The 23,553-nt window shown below is 46.5% G+C and overlaps 4 protein-coding genes across 8 annotated transcripts in view; 2 read left to right on the forward strand and 2 right to left on the reverse strand.

The window, feature by feature from the left end:
* Positions 1-253: 253 nt before the first annotated feature.
* PIH1D2 (PIH1 domain containing 2) lies at positions 254-6,127 on the reverse strand. Of its 3 annotated transcripts, none has more exons than XM_073320803.1 (6): positions 5,941-6,127; positions 4,498-4,730; positions 2,945-3,068; positions 2,105-2,344; positions 881-1,143; positions 254-756 (listed from the first exon to the last, which is right to left on the reverse strand). In XM_073320803.1, exons 2-6 carry the CDS (start codon positions 4,678-4,680, stop codon positions 622-624), a joined length of 945 nt encoding a protein of 314 aa, XP_073176904.1. In that variant the 5' UTR covers positions 4,681-4,730; positions 5,941-6,127; the 3' UTR covers positions 254-621. The 3 variants fall into 3 exon arrangements, with proteins under 3 accessions (XP_073176904.1, XP_073176905.1, XP_073176906.1); XM_073320804.1 differs by lacking the exon at positions 5,941-6,127 and adding an exon at positions 5,505-5,522; XM_073320805.1 differs by lacking the exon at positions 5,941-6,127 and having other exon boundaries at positions 2,945-3,030; positions 4,498-4,580.
* On the forward strand, positions 6,011-17,425 carry NKAPD1 (NKAP domain containing 1). Of its 2 annotated transcripts, none has more exons than XM_073320807.1 (6): positions 6,011-6,201; positions 7,117-7,193; positions 9,349-9,449; positions 11,179-11,337; positions 12,461-12,514; positions 13,403-17,425. In XM_073320807.1, exons 2-6 carry the CDS (start codon positions 7,125-7,127, stop codon positions 13,908-13,910), a joined length of 891 nt encoding a protein of 296 aa, XP_073176908.1. In that variant the 5' UTR covers positions 6,011-6,201; positions 7,117-7,124; the 3' UTR covers positions 13,911-17,425. The 2 variants fall into 2 exon arrangements, with proteins under 2 accessions (XP_073176908.1, XP_073176909.1); XM_073320808.1 differs by lacking the exon at positions 6,011-6,201 and adding an exon at positions 6,362-6,715.
* Positions 17,426-18,012: 587 nt separating this feature from the next.
* On the reverse strand, positions 18,013-19,489 carry TIMM8B (translocase of inner mitochondrial membrane 8 homolog B). Its single transcript, XM_073320810.1, has 2 exons — positions 19,338-19,489; positions 18,013-18,619 (listed from the first exon to the last, which is right to left on the reverse strand). Exons 1-2 carry the CDS (start codon positions 19,428-19,430, stop codon positions 18,452-18,454), a joined length of 261 nt encoding a protein of 86 aa, XP_073176911.1. The 5' UTR covers positions 19,431-19,489; the 3' UTR covers positions 18,013-18,451.
* Positions 19,490-19,528: 39 nt separating this feature from the next.
* BCO2 (beta-carotene oxygenase 2) overlaps positions 19,529-23,553 on the forward strand; it is an 82,669-nt gene continuing 78,644 nt past the window's right edge. Inside the window, exons 1-2 of one of the 2 annotated variants that reach the window (XM_073320799.1) lie at positions 19,532-19,656; positions 21,997-22,101. In XM_073320799.1, the coding sequence (XP_073176900.1) occupies positions 19,602-19,656; positions 21,997-22,101 (160 nt within the window). In that variant the 5' untranslated portion in view covers positions 19,532-19,601. Of the gene's footprint in view, positions 19,657-21,996; positions 22,102-23,553 lie in introns of both variants that reach the window. The other variant, XM_073320801.1, reaches the window with a different exon arrangement.

The following is a 23,553-nucleotide window of genomic DNA, read 5'->3' on the forward strand; positions in this document are numbered from 1 at the left end:
CTCTTAGTGCACAGCTGCCCTCAGTACTATCGGCAGAGGAGCCAGTGACTGAATTGGCTTTGGAGACGACTCACCTCACCTTTTAAAGGTAACCCCTGCATTACACCAATTTGAAAAAGAAGCCAGGTTGTGGGAGAGCTTGCACTGTTATATGTCATGCATCATCAATGTCACCATCTTTCACCAGCATTAAATCCTCTATTTAAAAAGAAACAGTTTGCTAACACCAGATAAGTTTTTTCAGCAGAGTAAAACCAAAAAGAAAAACACTATTTCTTCAAAGTTAATCCCTCTTTATTGCTCTACTGATGGACAAACTGAAGATGGTAGTAAAGTTTATAATGTAGAATCATGTGTTAGAGATAAAATGATCTAAGTAACACTTAAATGTTTACAACTTACATTAAGAATTCCTTCCTATTCTTTATACTGTACACGTCATGACCCTCTATTTTCAGAGGAAATTATGTGTGTGCAGACAGCAGAACAGATTCTTAGAATAACACAGTGATACTGATTTCTACTTATGGGTAAGATCTTTACCATTAACCTTCCTTTTAATCTTTAAGGGTGACACATATCCACTAACTTTTTGAGAACCTGCTGTCCCTAACATTTTCCTTAGGGAATTGGCATTGTGATAAGCAACACACCTTTCCCTTTGTTAAATGTTGCTGTAGTTGCTTCTTCATTGACCAACTCTGGTAAATCCAGCTGTAATCTGTATTTCTCAGGGACTTCAACGATTACATCGTCCTAAAACATAGGCAAATTAAAATACTCCATAAGCAAGTATATATGTTAGTTAAAAGTGACTTTCTAAGCCTGTTTGGGTTCAACAGAGAGAAAATAGAGGTTTTTTTGTTCCTTTAAAACTTACCCTTGAAATGCTCAGTTCACATTCAGAAACGGAACTAACTTTAGGCAATTCAACTTTCAGTTCAATCTTTAGAGGTTTCCTGTTTGCATCCTTTGCAATGGTCAGTTCATAGGCTGGTGTGTTTACCTCCTCTGGCAGCTCCATACTGGCAATTTCTTCTATCAGATGCACTTTAGACTGTGTAACATTCTTGTTCGGCAGCAATGTAGTATTATTGTGGTCCTCCTCTCCGAGGTTGTGCTTCATCAGGTCCAGTGTCAGTTCTTCCAGGAAAAAATATTATTCACATAGGTAGTTACTAAAATATCTTATTAGAAATAAGAAAAGGAGTACTTGTGGCACCTTAGAGACTAACCAATTTATTTGAGCATGAGCTCAAATAAATTGGTTAGTCTCTAAGGTGCAACAAGTATTCCTTTTCTTTTTGCGAATACAGACTAACACGGCTGTTACTCTGAAACCTATTATTAGAAATAGTTTAGCTGTAGATTTAACTGATGGTTTTATACCAGTTGGCAAAATGTGCCAAAACTTAAGTCTCAGCTTTGTGATTATGAAGTCAGCTGCTAAAGCTTGTATACTAATTTCATGGAGCTCTTTCCATCTTCATTCCTCATTTCCACTTTTATTTGTAAGTAATTTATTTTATTTGTAAGGTATAAGATTGAAACTCAAGTTTCCAGTGTTCTATACCTTACAGTAACACCACAAAGGCCTGATTCTACTGGGCCCAGACCTGCAAGATGCTCAGCATCTCCCTGGAACAGGGCACAGGTCAGTTTCAGTATTGTTTAGATTTCATGGATATGGAAAGTAACATTGTAACTACTTCTCACATGAACAGGACTGGGAGTTTAGCCTTTCCCATTACACCATCTCCTGACAGGTTTCAGAGGAACAGCCGTGTTAGTCTGTATTCGCAAAAAGAAAAGGAGTACTTGTGGCACCTTAGAGACTAACCAATTTATTTGAGCATGAGCTTTCGTGAGCTACAGCTCACTTCATCAGATGTTTACCGTGGAAACTGCAGCAGACTTTATATACACACAGAAATCATGAAACAATACCTCCTCCCACCCCACTGTCCTGCTGGTAATAGCTTATCTAAAGTGATCAACAGGTGGGCCATTTCCAGCACAAATCCAGGTTTTCTCACCCTCCACCCCCCCACACAAATTCACTCTCCTGCTGGTCCTGACAGTAATTTAAAAGAAGTGTATGTACCGTTCCTCATGTTCTTGTTGAGAAGTGGAGCTGGTACTGGCCCTCCTCTCAGACTCTGTTTCATCCTTTTCAGGCTTCCTTTGAGTGTGAATGTTGCAATGTGATAAGAGTGGGACAGAGAGAGGTTGTAATGCTCCTCAATGTATTTAAACGTCAGAGTGATCAAATGATCCATTTCTGCTTGGTTCTCTCGCTGAAGAACAGATGGGTTATATGCAATATCTATGATGGAGTAAAGCTCTAGAAAAACAATGAGAGTCAAAATTATTGCTGTACTGCTACAATCTTTTATAGGGGATAGAATACACCATCTGCCGTGGCTACAATGGGGGTAACCTATATTAAGAATAATTTTGATGCTTTTCATGATTGAATGTTTTGAAGAGTCAATAATGTGACTAGGGAGTGGCTTGATCTGTGATTTCCTATGAGGTGCTGGTTCCAGAAAACTGACCTGTAGAAAATACCACTTTTATCCAGCAGACCACTTATGTACACGTGTAAAGTTAAGCATAGGCATAATTTCCCTGTGTTTAATGGAACTGTGATTACTCATGTGCCTAAAGATAGATAGATAGATACATATGCTAAGGCCCCAATCCTGCAAGGTACTTAAGCATTTAGTGTTATGATCTGCGTTTTCAGAAAGAACAACCACTTTTACTTAAGGTTCTGTCTATGCCTCCTCCACCTTCAAGTTGCGAGCTATATACCAGTCAATGGAATTCTCTTTGTCAAAGTTAGGCCTTTGCCTTCCCAATACAATACTACAGGACCGAGGGGAAAGTGTCCTAACTGTAGCATGTACAGAGAGTATTTTGGAACCCGTTATGTACTTGCCCGCTTTACCGGACACCTCCTCTAGTAGTCCAGCACTTAGAGGTATTGGATCTGTAGGTGACTTAGGAGCTGGGACCCTTTTCCACCTGCAGAGGTTAATGAATAATGATTTTTCATTAGGATCCTGCAAAGAGAACGCAAAATCACTTAATCACCACAAATGTTTAGGTCCCCTTATCTCCAAAAGTAAAATAATAGGCCACTTCCAACTTCTTAACTACCTATAAACTTCTTTGTTCAACTTTATATAAAACATGTAAAGAGCTGTGTGTGTCTTTGTGCCCACAGGGCTTTCGTATTGAAGAAAAGATACACTGAGGAGAAAAAAACAAAAGCTAGTCTAAATGATCATACACCAGGAGCAGGATAGGATTTACATACAGTGTATGAACATCAATTTTCGGGACACAAAGGGGCCTTTTTACCAGACAACACCAACAGTACAAGTCTTGTCGCAGTCTGTGCTATGTAGGACATTCAAAAACAAACTACTGCTTTAGAGTCTGAGCGTGACCTATGGTTGTGCCAGTGTACACAAGTAATTCCACTGCAGTCAATAGAATTACACTGCAGCAATAGTATGAGAGGAGAATCAGGTTTCTAGTATCTAGGAGTTGGCTACTTTCATAGCACAAGGTGGGAGAGCTGCGTCTCTAAAGACTGTTGTATTCAGTGCCCAGAGGTGCCAGTATCCAGCTCAAGTTATGGGGTTGACCCTTTCAAGGCTTACTGTGCTCTTAGATGCAGAACATATCCTGGATTTCCAAATTACATTAAGTGATCTGCTATAATCATCAATTCTGGCAGAATCTCAGAGCTAGGAATCCAGCTCTATCACACTGGGATGTACTGCAGTTTATTAATGAACCTCAGCCCACAATGTATTCCTTCCTGAATTATATGTGATCTCCTCCAGACCCTTACTTTTTCCTGGGACACTGCTTGGTTTAATTAGGAATGGCTCTGCATTTAACACTAGAATTCATATCTGCATCTGCTGCTCTTTCCAGTCCCATGTAAACATGGTACTTTTGCCACTGGCATATAGACCACTTGGGTAACCTGACTCTGACAATGGCCATTGCCCAATGCTTCTGTGAAAATAAAAATCTTCCACAATGCACCTCTTTGTGCCCTCCGTGATAGTGCATTTTGGGAAGAAGCACTGGCTCACATCCTGAAGCACAAAGCATGAGAACCTTTATCGTTTTTATCCTAGCCAGTGGCACTGCAGAGGCTATTTTTCCTCACAAAAGTCTAATTCTTTTTTAACCTTATTGAGCCGTTAGGCTGAATGATATCCTCATTCCATCCCCAACTGGTGTCTCAGTTCTCTTGGGTCTCTAGCAGTGAACAGTGGTGCTCAGAAGGACCTTCACCCACTCCCAAGGTATTCAGACAGCCTGTGAGGGCTCCCATGACACAGAGCAGCTAGTTGTGGCTGGTTACAGCCTTTTTGCAGCTGGAAGCATCTTCCAGGCACTACCATTGCCAGGTGAGATCCTACTGGAATCTCAGGGCTCTTTCATAGTATAAGCCCTTGCCCCGCGTACCAGGATGTGGGTCTGTAGGCAAAGATGTGGTTCAGGGGGAGCACAATATTGCTTTGCATCTTCCAGCTGCTGCTGCATAAATCTGTGGTAACTCTCAGGGGTGCTTTCTGACATCTCATCCAGCATACTCCAGAGCTGGGTCACTTGGGTCAGCATGTCCTCTGGGTGAGAAGGGGCAGCCATGTTTGGCACAAATGTACTGCAGGAAGCAACCCCAGTCCTATGCTTAACGCCTATAAGAGAAGAAGGAGAATTAGGGGGAGTATCTGCTTTGAACAGCTGCCCTTCACAGGGTCCAGGGGTTTGTATCCTCGACTCCAGGGCAAAATCAGTTCTATTAACAGGAAAAAAGATGGGGTATCTGCCAACCGCTCCCCACCCCCTTCACCTGCCCCTGAGATCTGAGAGTCACATTAGCGCCCCCTTGGCCCCCAACCACAGCACCCCATGCTTCCCTCTTGGCCCCCAACCCCAGTGCCCTGTGCTGCCCCTTAGCCCCCAACCCAGCACCTGATGCTTCACCCTTGACCCCATCCCAGCACCCCCGTGCTGTCTCCTTGGCCCCCAACCCCAGTGCCCCCATGCTGTCGCCTTGACCTCACCCCAGCACCTGATGCTGTCCCCTTTGCCCCCACCCCAGAGCCCCGTGCTGCCCCCTTAGCCCCCACCCCAGCACCTGATGCTGCCCCCTTTGCCCCCAACCCCAGCGCCCCGTGCTGCCCCCAACCCCAGCGCCCCGTGCTGCCCCCTTAGCCCCCACCCCAGCACCTGATGCTGCCCCCTTGACCCCACCCCAGCGCCCCGTGACCTCTCCCCAATGCCCCGTGCTGCCCCATTGGCCCCCACCCCAGCGCCCCGTGCTGCCCCCTTAGCCCCCACCCCAGCACCTGATGCTGCCCCCTTGACCCCACCCCAGCGCCCCGTGACCTCTCCCCAATGCCCCGTGCTGCCCCCTTGGCCCCCACCCCAGCGCCCCAGTGCTGCCCCCTTAGTCCCCACCCCAGCACCTGATGCTGCCCACTTGGCTCCCCCCAGCGCCCCGTGACCTCACCCCAATGCCCCGTGCTGCCCCATTGGCCCCCACCCCAGCGCCCCGTGCTGCCCCCTTAGCCCCCACCCCAGCACCTGATGCTGCCCCCTTGACCCCACCCCAGCGCCCCGTGACCTCACCCCAATGCCCCGTGCTGCCCCATTGGCCCCCACCCCAGCGCCCCGTGCTGCCCCCTTAGCCCCCACCCCAGCACCTGATGCTGCCCCCTTGACCCCACCCCAGCGCCCCGTGACCTCACCCCAATGCCCCGTGCTGCCCCATTGGCCCCCACCCCAGCGCCCCAGTGCTGCCCCCTTAGTCCCCACCCCAGCACCTGATGCTGCCCACTTGGCTCCCCCCAGCGCCCCGTGCTGCCCCCACTCTCTCCCCTTCCCTCGCCACGCAGATCCTGCCTCCGGGCACACGACGCCGTTTCCATAGCAACGGACGCGACAGTCCCCCGGAAGAGGAAGTGACGTAACATCTTCCCCAGCTTCCTGAATTCCGACGTCTGACTGGGTCCCCACGCCGGAGCCCGGCAGAAGCTGTCTCTCTCCCGGCCCGGGCCCTCGGGATCGGGGCCCTCGCAGGCGGCCCAGTCCTTCCGGTGGAATCACTTCCGGGTCGCCCACTTCCGGGTGGGGGGGGAGCGAGCAACCCCCCTCCCTCCGTGGGTGAGAAGGGCTCTGGGTTTGGGGGGAGCGCTGGGTCGAGGGTTCTGGGGGAGTTTTTTGGGGGGAAGCGTGAGGCCTTTGGGGGAGGGGTGAGGACTGTGCCTGTGGAGGGGGGGGCCTCCCCAGGCCTGAACGTATCTGTGTGGGGCGATACCTCGCCCGCCCCCGCTCCCCCCAACCAGGCGCCCAGGGCTGTGGCTGCCGCCCTGCGCTCCCTGCCAGCTGGCACGGTTTCTGCTTTCCCCGTCCGGGCCTCTAGCCTGGCTGTCCACGTGTTGCGGCTGATGGGTCCCAGGCGGGCCGGTGCTTTGGGCTGATATTGAAGCACATCTCCCTAGAGCCCTGGTCTGCTGGGAGCGGTCAGCTAGCTGCGGGGTGATGCCACACAGGGGGCTGCGCTTCAGGGGTGGGTGAATGGCTGTATACGTAGGGCCTGGGTCTGTCCTCCTCCTGTCCGTTTTACACCAGCCGCGCTCCCTTGATTTCAGTGCCGTTACTTCTGACTTATGCTGGGGTAAGTGAGAGCAGGCCCAGACCCACCCTCTGTAAAGCGCTCAACATCAAAATATTAGATTGAGAGACACGGAGTAATTATCACTTGTCTTCTCATTGGTATGTGGGATATGAGATACAGCGATTTATCAAAGACTCTGGATGTGGGCACCAACTGCTAGATCATCCTTTCTAGCCCCTGTACATGCAGACTGTTTCATAGGAGACTTAGTTTTGGGGTAATGGAGTGGCTTCTTTGGGAGCATACATCTCAGCCTGAGTCAATAGCACATTTACTGTCACAGATGGAAAAAACTTGCCTTTACGCTATTCGTCTCACTGTCCTGACAAGAGCATTTTCTGCATTACAGAGTCTTATATGTGAGTTTCTAATAGCCTTATTTTTTTGTTACTTCTGTGAAGGTTAAAGAATGTCTCGAGTCCCTTTAGGAAAAGTCCTCTTGCGAAATGTCATTCGTCACACTGACGCACACAACAAGGTATGGTACCATGTTATATCCCTTTGCTTCTCTCTCCTGTGATAAAGTATGGTACTATTTCTTATGGCTCTTCAAGTCTGGGCTCTCTGTAAACTCAAAAGCTTGTCTTTCACCAACAGAAGTTAGTCTAATGAAAGATATTACCTTATCAACCTTGTCTTGCTGATACAGTCTGACTTTCCTCCTGTATATCAAGATCTGTCTCCTGTTTAGTGTTGCATGTCCAGAGTTATGATATTTACAGGGGAAAGCTCTTTCTTGATGCCATTGTGTCAAGCTATGGTATTTTCATTTTGTTGTTGCTAAATTATGGTGGCTAGACTTTAAGTTGTTCCACACAGCAAATAAGTTCAGCACACAAGTATATTTTTGAAGGTAGAAATTTCTGCAGTGCATCATTGGGGTCCTTTGTGCCCCATAGCAGGTGGAGGCAGAGAGAAGTCCATGCTACTTGCATGATTAAATTTGTTTCAACATTTTCCTTCCTAAATTAAGATATTACTCATCTTAAAAACTCGCACTAATTTTAAATTTAACAGACAAAGCTTAGGGTGAAGTTCACTCTTGGGCAGAAGACCAGCGCAAGGCCCCTAGTTTGGGAGTGTATGTGGGGCTAGAGCCCCACATTTTTTGCAAACGCAAAACACAAAATAAAATGAAAAAACTCACCCTGCAGTGTTGGCTCCTGTTCTTCAGGGCTGGTCGTGGCTCACCTCTCCACACATTGCCACCTGGCACATGAGTCATAGCATAGCTCAAATTTGACCCAGCTGCCCCTCCATCATCATGGAGGGTTGGCTAGGCCAAACCTGAACTGGTGCATGCAGTTGCAGCACCAGTCTCAGTGGTTGGAGCTGAGCCCAGCCCCGCAGGACAGGAGCCACTGCTGCATGGTGAGTGTGGGGAGGGCTTGCTCTGCAACCCACCTGTCCCTCCCAGGCTTCCCCCCCGCCACCCCAGGGGCAGGACCCAACCCAACCCACCTCCCCAGCATGATCCAACCCACCTACTGAGAGCTGATAAAAGAAATAACACTACATTTCCATATAATAAAATGAAAAATGTATAAAAGAATTTCACAGGGCTGTATTTGAGACTTAGGTGGTGCCAAGGCTATCTGCTGATTTTCTGCACAGAAGTTAATTTAATCCTGAATGCATAGGTGAATTAATTTTTAAAAGGGCCCCATCAGTTGAAAAAAAAATCATATTTGTGCATAAGCACAGCTCCTTACCTACATTACTAACAATGACTTGTATTTTTACTAATCTAGCTTTTCCCTGTTTAAACTCTTGTTTTGTTTTTTGCCTCTCTCTCAATTAGGGCAGTGAAAAAGTCAGTTTCACTTTCAGCACTGCCTTGTTTGGTTTGTAAGCATGGCAAGGGAATATTTGTTTACAAGTTTGATTTATTTAAAAATAATGGAAGTCTTTCTGTGGCTCTGATGTCTTGTAAAAGCTTTCCCTCCCCCCCCCCCCCAACGTTTACTTTGAGGTTTTATTGTCTCTAAGATAAGAAAAATTATTTTAATTTAGCATTTATTAGGGTTTTGTGCCTCTGTAAAATGGATCCCCACTGGGATTTGAATTTCACTTCAGTGTACAAGGCTGTTATTTCTTGAGAGATTTAGAAATTGGCCCTCTTTACTAAGACATTTAATTCACCAGACTCATTTTCCAAAGCTCATATGTGCTTAAGATGATGCCACATGCACAACAAGGCTATGTGAACAAAATCTGTGTCAAAGCGCTGGTTATGCTGTATTTAAGCATTTTACAGGACTACTCACTTGGGACTCAGTTCTGCAATAGATATGTGAGCAGAACTCTGGATGAGTACAGAGCTCCAATGAGAGAGAGGTTCTGTATTAACTGAAGGGTCTACCTGCATGGATCAGATTACAGAATAAGGCTCCTCATCTATAAAACAAAGTTGTTTGTTACTGCAGTTAATTGTCATTATATTTCTCATTTTGGTTAACTTGATGTAGCTAAAAAGGCTCGTTTATGTCACTGTAGCAGGTCAGCTTAGTTTGAAATCCATCAAACTTCAATTATTGACCCAGAAGAAGTGAGGTTACAATGTTTTGTAGTTGCAGAGCATCACTTCTGTAAGGTACTTAATTTTATTTTCTCATTTTCTTCATATTTTTCAGATTCAGGAAGAATCAGAAATGTGGAAAATAAGGGAGCTGGAGAAGCAGACTCAAGAGACTTACCGGTGGAAGCAAGGGAGAATGTCACCCAATACCTCCAGGTGGGACTTAGTTATCTGGAGGAAATAATCCTCTTTACCACTCTGTATTGTAGTATTATTTAATACTTAATAAGTTAAATAAAGAGAGCGGGAGCCCTGCATAAGGGCCAAAAATTTATTAACCATTTTGGTGATCACACAGGAGCATCCCTATATAAGCTGGTTTTAACAGTTCACTCATCACTGTGGTGCCTCCTGCTGGCTGTCTTCAGGATTAGCTCCACATATTAGCACACCCTCTTCCAGGTGGTGCCTTGCCACCATTACTCCTGCTCTAGGACCCACCTCTCTCCAAGGACCTTGGCATCCTCTTCAGTGACAGCCCTCCAGCCATGCCACACGCTGTGCTCCCCCTTTCTAGGGGATCTGTAGTCCACTGTTCAGCCATTTCCCTTTGTGGCTACTGCAGCAAATTGTCTGGCTATTTCCCTGTGGTCCCAGCATCCTCTTTACCCTTGCCTCAGCTGTCTCTCGCTCTCCTGGTCCCTGCTCACGGCACTGCTCTGTTCAGGGTGCTGGCAGGTCTTACAGCCCTCCAGAGACATAGTCCTTCCTCCCTGGGCTCCCAGCAGAAAACTGCCCTTCTCTACCCTGCAGCTCCTTTTTCATATGGGCCTGCTTGGCCCTGATTGGCTGCTCCCTTCAGCCATTCTCTGATTGGCTGCCTCCTGCACAGCCTCCCTAGGGCTCTGTTAACTCTTTAGAGCCCAGCGTGGGGCAGGTGCCCCATCACACTTGTATACCCCACTCTTCCTGTTGAAGTTTCACACTGCATCTTTGTGGGGTGATCCAGGTGTGCAGTTTTAAAAATATGTAACTTTAGGTAGGCTGGGGCCTCTGAAATAGCAAGATTATAGTTTGGTTAAGAAGTGTTAAGAAATGTGATAGTGATATTTGAAAAGTCTGCGCTGTCTTTGCTAGATGTACTCAGTGCTGGTGCATTAGTATTTATAGTGTGATGTGGGTTATCACTAAATGAAATCATTCTGACCGAAGGTCTTGCACCACATAAATTCCTCCCTGCCCCTGGCCAGTATTAGTGTAGATAATAGTTGGTCACCTGTGGTTACTCTCACAATAACAAACTGGTTAAATGGTCATTGGTGTGCTTGAAGATCTCACAAGCTAAGCAGGATCAGGTTGGTTTGTACATGGATGAAGACCTTCAAGGAATTAGCAAGTGATGTGAGAAGTCATTTTGCTAACTCTTGCCTTTGAGTCTGTATTGAGCCCAGTGGCCCAGCTTGGTGCTGGGAGATGCTCTTTTTTAGATGAGATGTAAAAGTGAAGTCATGATCAGTTGTAATCATTAAAGACCCCATGGCACTTTTTATTAGATTCAGGCTGTTAACCCTGGTACTCTGACCAAATTCCAACTCCAGTAATTATGTTCCCTCTCCAGTTTGTATTGGATACTGTCATCGTAATTTCCCGCCTTAAATTGTTGTGTCATTGTGCACTGTTAAGCAGCTGCTGCGATCCATTCCAGAGATGGTAGCATTTCAGTGGTGCTTGACGTGATGCATACTTGCCTTTTTTGGTCCCATGGAAGCTCTGAGTGACCATCCTGTAGAGATGGAGTGAATCTCTTTGCATGGACTGACATCCAGAGAGTGTCAGATGTGTGCTTTTTCCCCAATGCCCTCTGTGCCCTAGATTGATTCATTGCCCAAAAAGTCATTTGTTCCTCTGAATTTACCACTGGAGAACACTCCTTTTCTCTCTGCAGTAGTCGGATGCGCAGTGACGGTTTTGATGAGGAGAGCCAAAGGGCTGACTGGAAGGCAAAGAACTTTGTGCATGTTCCTGACATGATCGAAGACGACCTTCTCAGAGCCCGGACCTGGAATAAGAAGCTCTACGAATGTGAAGCCAACATGCCAGACAGGTTTGTGGGTGAATTACTATCCTGGCACAGTGCCTATAGAAAAAGTATCTGGTACTTTATGGCCCCCACATTTCACAAAAGTTAGTGAATTTATCCTCACAACACTCCTGTGCAATAAGGAAGTAGTATCATCCCGATTTTAGAGATGGTAAAGTGAGGCACAGGGAGACTTATGTAACATGCCCAGTGTCACACAAAGCCAGGAACTGAGCCCAGATCTCCTGAGTTTCAGTCCTGTGCGTTAGTCACAAAAGCATCCTTCCTCTCTGGCACTAAATAAATGCAGCCCTAAACCCATGACTTGTTTAGTACTGCTCTCTGTAGAATTTAACCGAATCTACTTATGATATCAAGGTAGCTAATCTCCCAGAGTTACAGGGAAATACTGGTCAGTGCTTTTGGGGGTATTTCTAAGAAACAGAACCTGCATTGTGCCTCCCTGAACTCCTCCTTTACTGTCATTTTAGCCAGTCGTTTCATTCCTCCAGGTGTCTTTTTTTATTTTTATTAGCACCCAGTCCTAATCTGGCTGTTGGCATTCTTGCTGCCTGAAGATTCTCAGTACAGTTGTAATTCTGTATTTAGACAGGTTTTAGATGTTGAATCTAGTAGTATGTAGATTTTACCACAGTGATAAAGAACCATATACTTGTGTTTTGCATTATAAATGGAGTTTTGTGATCACACAATTGAATACAAATGAAACCCTCTTACTATGGGGAAATGCACAGGCTGAGCAAAGCAAAGTACTCAAAGTACTCACGCCATGGGTGAAGTCAATGGCAAAACTTCCATTGACTTCAGTGGGGCTAAGATTTCACCCCATGTTCCCTGGGTGTTTATGAGACGTGTGAGCTCGAAAATCATTGGGCTTCTGCTGCACAGGGAGGTACAAGTTCCCTACCAGAAAAAAGCAAAATGGCCGTTAGTCTGCTCAGAATGATCTGAACAGAATTTAGCAAAGCAAAATGTTAGCACCTTAAACAAGTAAGGAAAATACTAGCTGTTATTCCTCTGGACTCTTGTTTTATATTTTTCCTAAGGCTCTCTCTTTCATTTCACCCTCATTTTGGTTCTGAATATCGTGTGTGGTTTTAACGTGTTTCCTGCTGTTCTCTTGCAGATGGGGTCACAGTGGCTATAAAGAGTTATATCCAGAGGAATTTGATACTGACAGGTAAGGGCAAACAGGCCTACTGAAAAGTCCAATGTCTTAATTTCTGTCAAGTCGCACAGTGAAATATAGAGCTTGTCAATTGACCTTTCAAGGCAGAATTGAATAGTTTACCTAGCAGACATGTGGCCTGAAATTCCGGTCCATTAATGTGTTCTCTTACTCAAAACAATTCTGACAATAATGTGAGAGGGCTGGCTTCACTTCATAAGGCATAAATATTGAGTTAAGGCTTGAATGCTGTCCTTACTTTGCCCATATGTGGCCTCATTCCTGTAGTGAAGATCCCTCCCTGTTCTGAGTCCTCAGAGGTGATTGTATCTCTTCTAATAACAGGACATCCAGCTTTAACCCTGTGTGGCTGAAATGTTATGCAAGTAAGTGTTTGGCTTCTCGGAGTTGAGCAATTTCCTGAAGTGATCCAGCTTTCACTGGCTGGCTGCAAGCACGTCTGCACCTAGAAATGCTAGTCAGAATGAGAGCTCCAGTAGCATGAGAGCAATAAAGAGTGAAAATGCAGAAAAAAAAAATCTATTGGGACACAGATTCGTTTATTTTAAAAACCGTACATAGTAGAATTGCCAAATCTAGCACTTACCTGATTCCTGATAGTCACAGATAAGGAGTTCTTAGCAAGTTTTTCAGCATTATGTTATGTTTTTCCATACTCTGGGTTGGTTAAAATGCCTTTGAAATGGCCTCTCATCCCAATTATAAGATATGGACTCAAACTGTTAAGAGGTGAAGTTAAAAACGCAGTCAACTTATCTGACATAGCACCCATATGTCTATCCTGAAAGGAGCTCAGGTAGATGGGTTTGATTGATGCTTTGAAATAGAAAATGCTAATTTAGACTCTGCCCAGGCCTCTATTCTTTGTTCCTGTTACAGTGACCAGCAAGAGAAAGATGAACAAAACGCTGTCAATGGAAAGAGGAAATCTCACCCAGGAAAACAATCTGTGCATGCGTCACTCAAACGGAAGAGGCCAAAGAAATCACAGAAGAAGAAGCAGAAAAAGAGATCACACAAAAAGCGAAAGAAGAGGAAAAAGGAGAAGGTGAAGGCATCATCAGATTCTTCCCCGGAAAGCGAGTGCTCAGAAGAGGGGACTTCGGGCACCAAGAAAGGGAAACACAAGCACAAGAAGAAGACCAGGAAAAGGCTCGCAAAGGAACCTGCCTCTTCCTCTGGGCAGGAAAGTGACTCTTCCAGTGTGAGCAGCTCTGAGGACAGCGAACTTGAGGAGAAAAGGGAAAAGTGGTCTAAGAAAAAAAGGAGGAAATGCCCTGTGTCTGCCTCAGAGAGGCACAGTGAGATTCCGGAGAAGCAAAGCAAGAGGACGAACTGGAAAGTGGCAGCTGATGAGAAGTCGGAGGACAGCTCCGATGAGGACTAATAAGAGGCAGTGAGTCTGGGGCCATGGGTGAAATTGCACGTCAGTGAATGGAGGCCGATGTTTTCTCCCAACACTGCCCCGTGGTACAAATATGGTGCCTAACTGATTTCTGGAGCACAGCAACTTTATACCCTGCCAGGCCACAGGTATGGGCTCTGCACCTTGCTGGCTCGCAAAGGGCACCTCTTTGTTTTTTTGCTGGTTTAAAACCAGGAGAGCTGAAAGACCTGTGGAGAAGATGTCTGTCCCCCAGGTCATATCTCCTGCCCACCCACCCCAGACTCCTGACTCTATAATTGTTCTCATTTCATGGCCATATTCAGTTTTAAATGACCGTTCCTGTGGGCTGTCTTCAGAAGGGAAACGGGTGCATTGGCACTGTCTCTAGGTTTTTTTAAATTGTTCCTCTTTTCATGCGTAACCACGTAATGGCCAAGACACAATTGCAATAAAGAGCAGAGGCCACAGCCTAACAGCACTTCTGCCAGCCTGATTACAAAGGATGTGCCATTGGATTTAACAGCAGGGGTCCTTCACTGCAGCATTATCGCCAGGATGAAAATAAACGGATGTGGCCCCACATGGACAGTCAAAATAAGGAGGAGGTGCTGGTCTGGAACAAGGAAGGGCGGGTGGGGTGTCACAATTCTAGCTGCGGGTGTGGTGACCCCACTGCAGTGGTTTGTTTCAAATTTACCTCAGATCCCCTACCTCTGCCCTTTGTGTGACTGACTTTCCCTCCTTCCTATCAGTAACACGTCCCTCTGGATCCACTTGTGCTGATGGACGGGCCTCTGATAGGTTTCCTGTTCTGTCTCTGGCTGGCCCAATGTGTTTGACACAAAGATTGGGATGCAGGGGGGGAAAGGAACCCTTTCTCCCTGCAATAAACATGAAGACTCCATTTGTACTTTCCTTTTGAAATCTGATCTCTTTACCACCACTTTAGAGCAAGACCCAGGGACAGAGCATGGATGTGTTCAGGGATTCTTTAAAGGTCTGGTGAGGGCTGCTCCTCTCTTTGTACAAAATCAGTTCACCACTGATCAGGTTCCATAGACCTGTGAATATGTTTTGTGGAGCCAGTCTGTATATAGGAGATTGCGTCCCTGCTCAATACCCTCCAGTAGAAGATGGCAAAGGGGACTCTTAGCATGTACAGTCTCATATCCCAATTTCCCCTGAATTTCCATATGCGACAGTAGGTGGTGTCTACACTCCCAGAATTTGGAGGTCTTGAATCTCTCTAGATCAGAATTGAGGTATCTGGGCTCCCAGATATATAAACTATGGTCTCAAACGTTTCACAAAGCCTTTTCTCTCTATGTGTGCTTGCATATACGTAAGCCATGGAGATGCAATGGGATTACAAATCTGTGCCCAAGTCAAGAGGAAACATCATTCTTAAGAGAGTTCAGATCTGTACCTGTCTTGGGATCCTCCTTTGACTTAGCTTTGCTTGAGTGAAGTTCCAGTTGAAGGCTTTTACCACTGAGACTGGACAGTGCTAAATGAGTAAGGGTGAGATGGCCTTCTCTGGTCTGAGCAGTGTAGATTACTCCTCCGACATATTGAGGCTGGGTCATGCTTTTGTATTAAACACTCGTACTGATCCTCATTCTGCTAATCCATGAACTAATACTGTTCCCAGTTGTGCTTCTGCAGCGCCATGAAGGCAGGTTATACAATAGGTAAGGGTTTTATAGATTTCTTCCTCAGAACTTCTTGTTGAGACAGCACTCGCAGCTCCTGGGGCTGCAGACGAAGTGCCTCGCTCATACCTACCTACCTCTTTGGTCTTTGTGAGTGGAATTAATGTTTGTACAGCCCTTGGCAGATGTAAATTGCCTGAGACTCCAATTCTTAACTCCCCACTCTTATATCACTGTAGCTCTGTTGACTTCTGTGGAGTTATTCCTGATTTACCCTGCTAGGAGAGCAGAATCAGGCCCCTAGGAATTAAGAATCAGGTGGTGGGCCCCAAAGGGATGGGGGAATAGTGCCTGGGATTTGGGCCTCAGCATAGACTGGAGGAATACCAGAGGTAAGGGGGATCCCAATGTGAGTTCAAAACTAGATAGCAGAAGCACAACGTCGGGGTGGTTTATCTTCTAGTGGGAATGTCTTATATGTCAGCCTGGCAAACAAATCTTCCCTGCCTTACTGTCTATAATCTGCTCAATCAGAGAACTAGTAGATACTTGGGAGGAAAAGGAGGGAATCTGGATAAATACACAATAGCCCAGATCCTTGGTCTTTGTTTAAATTTGTTGTCTCCCTTTCTCCACCTGTAGCTGGTGAAGCTTTTTTAGCTCTCCCTGTGCATATGGGCTGACACTGATAAAATGGAGAGACATCATTGTAGTGTCTGTCATTCTGTGTCCCCCTTCCCCACCACTGGCACAGTGCTTGGTCTACACCTTGTCATCCACTCCCTCTTCTAGAAGGCCAGTGTTTGTGACTTCCTTTCCAGGGCACGGATATGTGGGCAGCTCCTTCTCTGATGGAGTTAAGCAATGTCCTAGTTCTCTAAGGTCCTGTCTCCTGGTGCAGGGATTTCCATGAGCAGGAAGGGGAGCTGTCAATGATTCTTTTCTAGTTCAGTGTGAGAGCCACTTTTCTATTTCAATCTGCAGAAATATTCATACAATAACAATGCAGCAGCTTTTCACACATCACAAGAATGTTCAAGGAAATTATTTTTATAAAGAAATCCTCTACAGAAAGATTTTAAATTAGGAAATGCATAACTGCAGAAGTTAATAGATTCATATATTGCACTGGACCCAGTGTGGACTTTGTGGGTGGATTTTAGGGCAGGACTGAACGTTGGGGCTCAAACAGTGATCCTACTATCCTAGATGGTCCAGCTCCCAATGCAACCCGTGAATAGAGTGCTTGGTATGTCAGTACTTTTTGCTTTGATGGACTAGTGTCTCCAGGCATTGGAACTTTGGTTGCCTCATGCTTCTTCATCCTAAGAACATATGCCAATTGGGCACCTGCCAGTTAAAGGCATTTTACTCAGGATAATGGGCTGGCCAGAATGGGCTTCAGGATCTTTTACCCAGCCCTGGCCACTATTTATTTACCCAAGATGATCCTAACTTTGCCTTTCTTTCCCCTTAATGCAGCAGTGTGTACAGCATTAAACATCATTGTTAAACAGACCAGCAATTCACTTATGAAGTTGCCCTTTTTTTCTACCTACCCCAAATCTGTTAAAGAGCTTGTGTGTCTGTGATTCTGGTACCCTCCAGCTCTGTTTGGATAATCTCCTACCCGAGGCCCACTCCCAGCTTTACTGCTCTGTGTGGTGTTGTACTACCACCATTGAACATATTTTTGAAGAGAATTCTAAGAGGTAGCCAGAGAAGGCCGGGTGGATTAGATCCTTTCTATGAAACTTAAGTACAGGATTTTTAATGTGTGTGTGTGTGACACAGTGGTGGATGTTAACCTTATTAGATAACATAAGTCCTGATGGGCTCAGAGAATAAACCAGACTTTTCAAATGTGTGGTCAATTTATTTACAACCACCGCTCATCAGGTTAGGCTAAATTTGTGTAAAATGTCTAGATGCAGACCATTAAATAAGACTGTATCTATTCTTGTACCTTTAAACATGAGTAAAGGGAAATCTATTTTAGTCTCTCAAGCCCGCATTAGACTTCTGCATTGGACTACAACATACTCAGATAACTGGGGTCTTCTGTCATTTGCATTAATGTATCACTAAATTAAGCTCAGCTGATATAAGTGAGGGTTAACCCCATGAAAAGGCTTCTATAAGAGGGTCTTCCACCTGTTTGACTAGATTTAGTTAAACCAGTACAATTTTTCTAATACAGACAAAAGTTTAGATACTGTATCAATTTACATTGACATTTTCAAGATTTTCTTTACAACCAGAGGGGCTAAAACCAATTTAAAAGAAAGAAAAAGAAAGCTTGGTGCGTGCAGCAAATTTCACAGCCACAGAACTGTGCAATAGGCTAGGCCCTAGCAATAAGCTTTTAACTAGTTTCACTTTTTGGTTTTCATGCATTAGCCTACTGTGCAGCTTCTAGGTTTAGGCTGCAAACACTCCAGCAGAACAAGTGTTTTCATTAATTTATTAGTTCATTGAAAACATTTATATTCATATTAGCATCAAAATTAAATTTTAAAAATGTAAGATACTATGCCCATCCCTTGTGTCAGTAGCAAGCACATCTCTTCTCTACTTTCCTCTAATTAGATAAAAGACGTAGAAGAGCAGTGATACACACTTTCACATCACAAGACTTGTCTGGACAAGTGTTCCTGATGCTTTATTAAATTGCAGTACGATGACACATTTATGAACAGTTTAATGCAGCTAAAGAATTCACAGGGACAATTGTGCTTTCCGCAAATGATTGTTCAACCACTTCTGCATTTCGTGAAAGTGTCACAAAAAATGTAGCTTAGAACACATGATGATGCTCCACCGACAGCTGATAAGTCCGTTGAGCTCAACAGGAAAGATTGGGTTGTCCGGAGCTGGGAAATGCAGTAGTCAGTGTCCCCCTTTCTGTACAACCTGAGCAAAGCGGTTAGTGATGGATAATGTGGTATCAATGAATCTGTCCACACAGCTGGCTAGACAGCCTTCTGTTCTGGAGTCCAACTTTGAGCCAGGTTTGTCCACACATTTGTCCCAGCAAACTTCCATGAAATTATGAACCTGGATGTGAACAGGAAACATGTTAGTTAATACTATTTAATCAAATATTTTACAGATGGGGAAGCTAAAATATGAGAGGGGTACAACAATCACTTGTCTAGGAGTCCTGCCAGAACACCATCCTTTCCCCCTCTGCCTTATGCTCGAAGGGACCATCACCCTCAGAACTGAGAATTCAGTCACTGTGGCCAATTCAGTGCTTGGTCTTTCTGCTGACATGGCACAAAGGGGTCCATTAATGCTGAAGACAATGTGATTTCTGTGCTCCATGCAGCTACTCATTAGGAACGGGACCAACTCGCTTTCTCACATTACCCAGCTCGCCCACCATCTCCCCAAACCAGCGTCAGGGGATATGCGCAGGGGGCTGCCTTGCTCTCTCTGGGAGGGTTACAAGCCGGGCTTAATTTGTAAGAAAAGAGTTGCTGCGGCTCAAGCAATTTCTTTGCACCCTAACTGATGGAGCAAGCCCAGGGGCGCCAGGGCTATCAGCTGCCAGCGTGCAGCAGTGGTGACAAGCGTCGAGGGGGAGGAGGAGGAGGAGGAATCCCTTGGGGGCGGGCGGCAATAGGGGCCCCAGGGACTGACGGTCTGGACCCCGTCGGGGCTGATGTGGGGGGAGCTCCATGAAGAGCGTGCCGGGGGGAGGGGGGCCGGGCCGGGCCGGGGCGGGACGCAGGGGGCCCGGCTGCCCGTCGGGGCCCCGGGGGGCAGGTACCTGGGCAGTGAACTGCGCCCGCTGCTGCTCAGCGGCCACCAGCCGCTGCAGCTCGGAGACCGCGGGGTCCCGGCCCCCGTCCAGCTCCGCCATGGGGAAGGCGACTCCGGCCGCTGTGACCTTCCCCGGCGGAACCGGAAGGAAGGGGGCGGTTCCTCGCGCCGCGGGGCCAACCCGACTCCAGCAGCTCGCCCCCGGGTCCGTTTCCGCTTCCGGGTGCCCTTGGAGCTGTGGGGGCGGCCGGGGTCAGGGGCAGACGGCAAGATGGCGGCGCTGCTCGTGCGGGGGGGCCTGTGGCGGCCCCGAGGCGGGTCGCTGGGTGAGTGCCGGGGGCGCGGGACATGGGGAGCGGGGGGGGCTCAGCCCGGCCCCTCCACGGAGCTGCCCTGGGCCAGGGCTGCGGGGGGGTCTGTTCCCCGCCCTGGGGCCTTGGCAAGGGTGACGCGGCACAGCGACAGTGACGACCCCCTTGGCGGGGCGGGGCCGGGCCGGGCGCCAGAAGCCCGCCTGCCTGGTCCTGGGCCGGTCTGTCACCCCTCGCGGTCTGGGAGCCTCCCCCGTGGCCCCCAGCTTCTGCCTCCCCACTAAATCCCGTGACTAGCGCTGGTCATAGAATCACAGACTATCAGGGTTAGAAGGGACCTCAGGAGGTCATCTAGTCCCACCCCCTGCACAAAGCAGGACCAATCCCCAATTTTTGCCCTGATCCCTAGATGGATTGAACTCCAATTTCCCCAACCCTGGGTTTAGCAGGCCAATGCTCAAACCACTGAGCTATTCCTCCCTCCCCCATTGCAGGCTGTGCTTTGGGGGGGTGTTGGGCTGTTGTTTTCCCCCACGGCTGTTTATATTGCTTGTTACCCCCCAAGGCTCTATGTTTGGTTGGAGCCTCTTGTGCTGGGTGCTGTACAAACGCAGAGCCAGAGATGCTCCCTGCCCCAGAGAGTTTACAGTAGGGATCTCAACTCACCACGAGGGCCAACGAGGACTAGTACATTGGCCCGAGGGCCGCATCACTGACACCTTTTCATAAAAAGGTACAAAAGCCCTGCCCCCCACTCCACCCCTTCTATGGGGCCCTGCCTCTGCCCTGCCTCTTCCCACTCCTTCCCCAAAGTCCCCACCCCAACTCCACCCCCTCCCTGCCCCTATTCCAACCCCTTCCCCAGATCCCCGGCCCCGCCTCTTCTCCTCCTCCTCCTCCCCTGAGCGGTGCTCCCCGCTCCTCCCCCGTCCCTCCTGGAAAGCGCTAAGTACTACCAAACAGCTGTTTGGCAGTGGGAAGCGCCTGGAGGTAAGTAGAAGAGTGGTAGTGCGGCACGCTGTGGGGGAGGGTGGGCAGTGGGTGAGGAGAGCTTGGCAGCAGCAAGAAATAATTCCAGGGGGCATGGGGAGCTTGGCAGGCCGCAGGAAATAACCCCGCAGGCCAAGTGTTTGAGACCCCCGGTTCACAGTTTCTAAACCAGTGGGTTCTCAGCCTGGGGTATGCAGAGGTCTTCCAGGGGGTACATCAACTGCTCTAGATATTTGCCTAGTTTTACAACAGGCTACATAAAAAGCACAAGCAAAGTCAGTACAAACTAAAATTTCATACAGATACTGACTTGGTTACACTGCTCTATATACTGTACACTGAAATGTAAGTACAATATTTATATTCCAATTGATTTATTTGATAATTATATGGTAAAAATGAGAACATAAGCAATTTATCAGTACTAGTGTGCTGTGACACTTTTGTATTTTTATGTCTGATTTTGGAAGCAAGTAGTTTTTAAGTGAGGGGAAACTTGGGAGTACACAAGACAAATGAGACTCCAGAAAGGTATACAGTAGTCTGGAAAGGTTGAGAGCAACTGCTCTAAGCTATCTGTTAGTTCTCCCTCTGTCAGTTGTAATTGTACAGCACTCCACCTGCCTGTGTGAGCTTTAGTGAGGCAGTAAAATAAAGCTCATTTGAGGTCCCTTTGTGAAAGGCATAGTGCTATTACTACTTAACTATAGATGTGCAGAATATTATATTATGTGTCTGCTATGTCAAGCCATTGAATGAATCAATGCCACAAAGATCTGGTAGCTTAAAGGTGCAAACAAGCATCAGAAAGAACACAACAGACCTACTAGCAGTTCAGATCTTTGAAAATACCATAGTTATCCATAACAGCTTAGTATTGAGCAGGTCTTTTCTAATGTAGCCTGTTTAGGTCATGAAATAAAGGCAAGATTTCCCTAATGCTCACAACATAGCTGCAAAGTTTGTCATGCCAGAGTTGGTGGCTGATGTTCTTGTCTCAGATTCCTGGAAGCACTGTTTTGGGTGCAGCTTGTCTCACTTTTGCAGGCATGGGGCTTTGGATTTTAAATCCTTGGAATGGAAACTCTAAAGCATATGTGTACACCAGGCTTATTAGAAATATTGCAAATAACACATTCCCCCTCTCCCCCATGGTCTTGTTTGTGGGGTATAATTTGTATTCCCTATTCTAACTTTGTGCATCTTTTTTTCTGAAGAAACCACTGGCTTCCTTTTTCAGGCGGCCCTCTGGACTCTTATTGCTTATTGATTAAGATGTTGGTTGCTGTAGTTTAACTTGCAGGGATTTACCTTTGAGTTTTTGGGGTATAAAAGGCAACTAATCAATCTTTATTCCGTTGACAGTTCTTCTCAGTAAAAGTCTGTTGACCAGACCTATGCTTGCCTGTACAACAGTCTTGGATCGGCCAACTCTGGCACATCAAATCCACATCACTCCCAGAAGCTATGGTATGTCAGTCTAAGATGGGACAAAAGTTCAGTTGATAACCACTTGGGAAGCTGCTGTTCTTTATCTATATTTTTGTTTTTATGTGATATTTGATCCTGACCTTTTCAGCCAGCTCAATCACCCTAGTCATTACAGTGTTTTCTTGGCCCCGGTGGAGTGATTTGTATAGTCGCAGATAAGAAGTTGCCTTATCTACTCACTGTACCTCAATCTGAACAAGCTTTTGATTTAAAATCAATTGACATAATTTAAATTAGGAGTTGGAGAAGTAAACATCTACAGTATAATTCAATGCTACAAAAATTTCCAAATTGCTGTGAGGTTTTTCCTTCCTGTTTTGAAGGGCATGGAAATTGGTATTGCCTGAAAATTCAGGCAGTCATCTCTGTGAACAGGAAATTGTGCTGTAATGGTTTATTAGATCTCACTTTGCACTTCATGTTTTCTGCTGAAAACTTCATGATTCTTTCTGTCAGCCTAAAACTAACTTCTCAGTAATCTCACATGCAATGTCATTTTATTACAGTTTGCAGGAAAAGTGGAATTCTAAATCCAGCTTTTTTTTCCCCTTAGCATCTTTCTTAAATGGTAGAAATTGACTGAGTTTCAAACAAACATTCTCAGTTTACTAACAAAGATGTTAGTTTTATCCAGTCAATTTCCACAGACCTCCACAAGATAGGAAAAGGGAAGCTAGATTAAAGAATGGGTGATCCTTTTTATGGCCCTCCCATAGATTGATGGTGATTGTTGTAAGCTTGGTGCAGAAATTGTGGCTCCTCTGTTGGACAGGAGCTTCTGGTCCATCTGAGGTCAGGCTATAAAGACTGGATTGGAGGCAAGATTCATTGCTGGACAAAATTTCCTTTCTCCACGTACCAAGAATCAGTGGAGAGTGGTGTAAGATAAACAGGCAAAGACAAAAATCCAGGACTGTCATAATGTATGCCATTAAACCTGAGAAATACTATAACCAGGGATTAATTAGGATTTTATATCCTTTAAACCCAAACTTTTCCTGTCACGCCCCCCTGACCCCCGCACCAGTAATGGAATCTGCCTGCGCCGCCCCTTCCATTACTGCACAGTTGGTTCAGCAGAGGAGTGTGGGCTGAAGGCAGAGCTGGGGGTAGAACTGGGGATGGGGGAGGAGCTGGGGCTAAAGGTGGAGCTGGCCTTGGGGTGGAGAGGGTGTGAGGGCAGAGCTGGGCTGGGGCCAAAGCGGAGCCGTCGCTGTTGCTGGATCTGGGCTGGGGGTGGAGCGGAGCTGTGGCTGGAGCTGGCCTGGTGGCAGAGAGGGAATGAGGGCAGAGCTAGGCTAGGGGCGGAGTAAGGGGCAGAGTGGAGCTGGAAATAGAAAGAAGTGGCAGAAAATAGAAAGAAGAATGCAGACACAAACCAAACAAACCGATAAAAAGTGACAGCCACGCTTCCCCCACTCCTTTTCCCCT

This window comes from Lepidochelys kempii, chromosome 22 (genome assembly GCF_965140265.1).
Source record: "Lepidochelys kempii isolate rLepKem1 chromosome 22, rLepKem1.hap2, whole genome shotgun sequence".
In the NCBI taxonomy this organism is placed as follows: domain Eukaryota; kingdom Metazoa; phylum Chordata; order Testudines; family Cheloniidae; genus Lepidochelys; species Lepidochelys kempii.

Coding starts and splice junctions, on each gene's coding strand:
- PIH1D2 (XM_073320803.1), bottom strand. CDS start 4,680: ATGGCTGCCCCTTCTCACCCAGAGGACATGCTGACCCAAGTGACCCAG. Junction 1,144..2,104: donor CAACAAGAACATGAGGAACG/GTACATACACTT, acceptor TTTTCCTGGAAG/AACTGACACTGGACCTGATG. Junction 757..880: donor GTGAACTGAGCATTTCAAGG/GTAAGTTTTAAA, acceptor CCTATGTTTTAG/GACGATGTAATCGTTGAAGT.
- NKAPD1 (XM_073320807.1), top strand. CDS start 7,125: ATGTCTCGAGTCCCTTTAGGAAAAGTCCTCTTGCGAAATGTCATTCGT. Junction 7,194..9,348: donor ACACTGACGCACACAACAAG/GTATGGTACCAT, acceptor CATATTTTTCAG/ATTCAGGAAGAATCAGAAAT. Junction 11,338..12,460: donor GAAGCCAACATGCCAGACAG/GTTTGTGGGTGA, acceptor GTTCTCTTGCAG/ATGGGGTCACAGTGGCTATA.
- TIMM8B (XM_073320810.1), bottom strand. CDS start 19,430: ATGGCGGAGCTGGACGGGGGCCGGGACCCCGCGGTCTCCGAGCTGCAG. Junction 18,620..19,337: donor GGGCGCAGTTCACTGCCCAG/GTACCTGCCCCC, acceptor GTTCACATCCAG/GTTCATAATTTCATGGAAGT.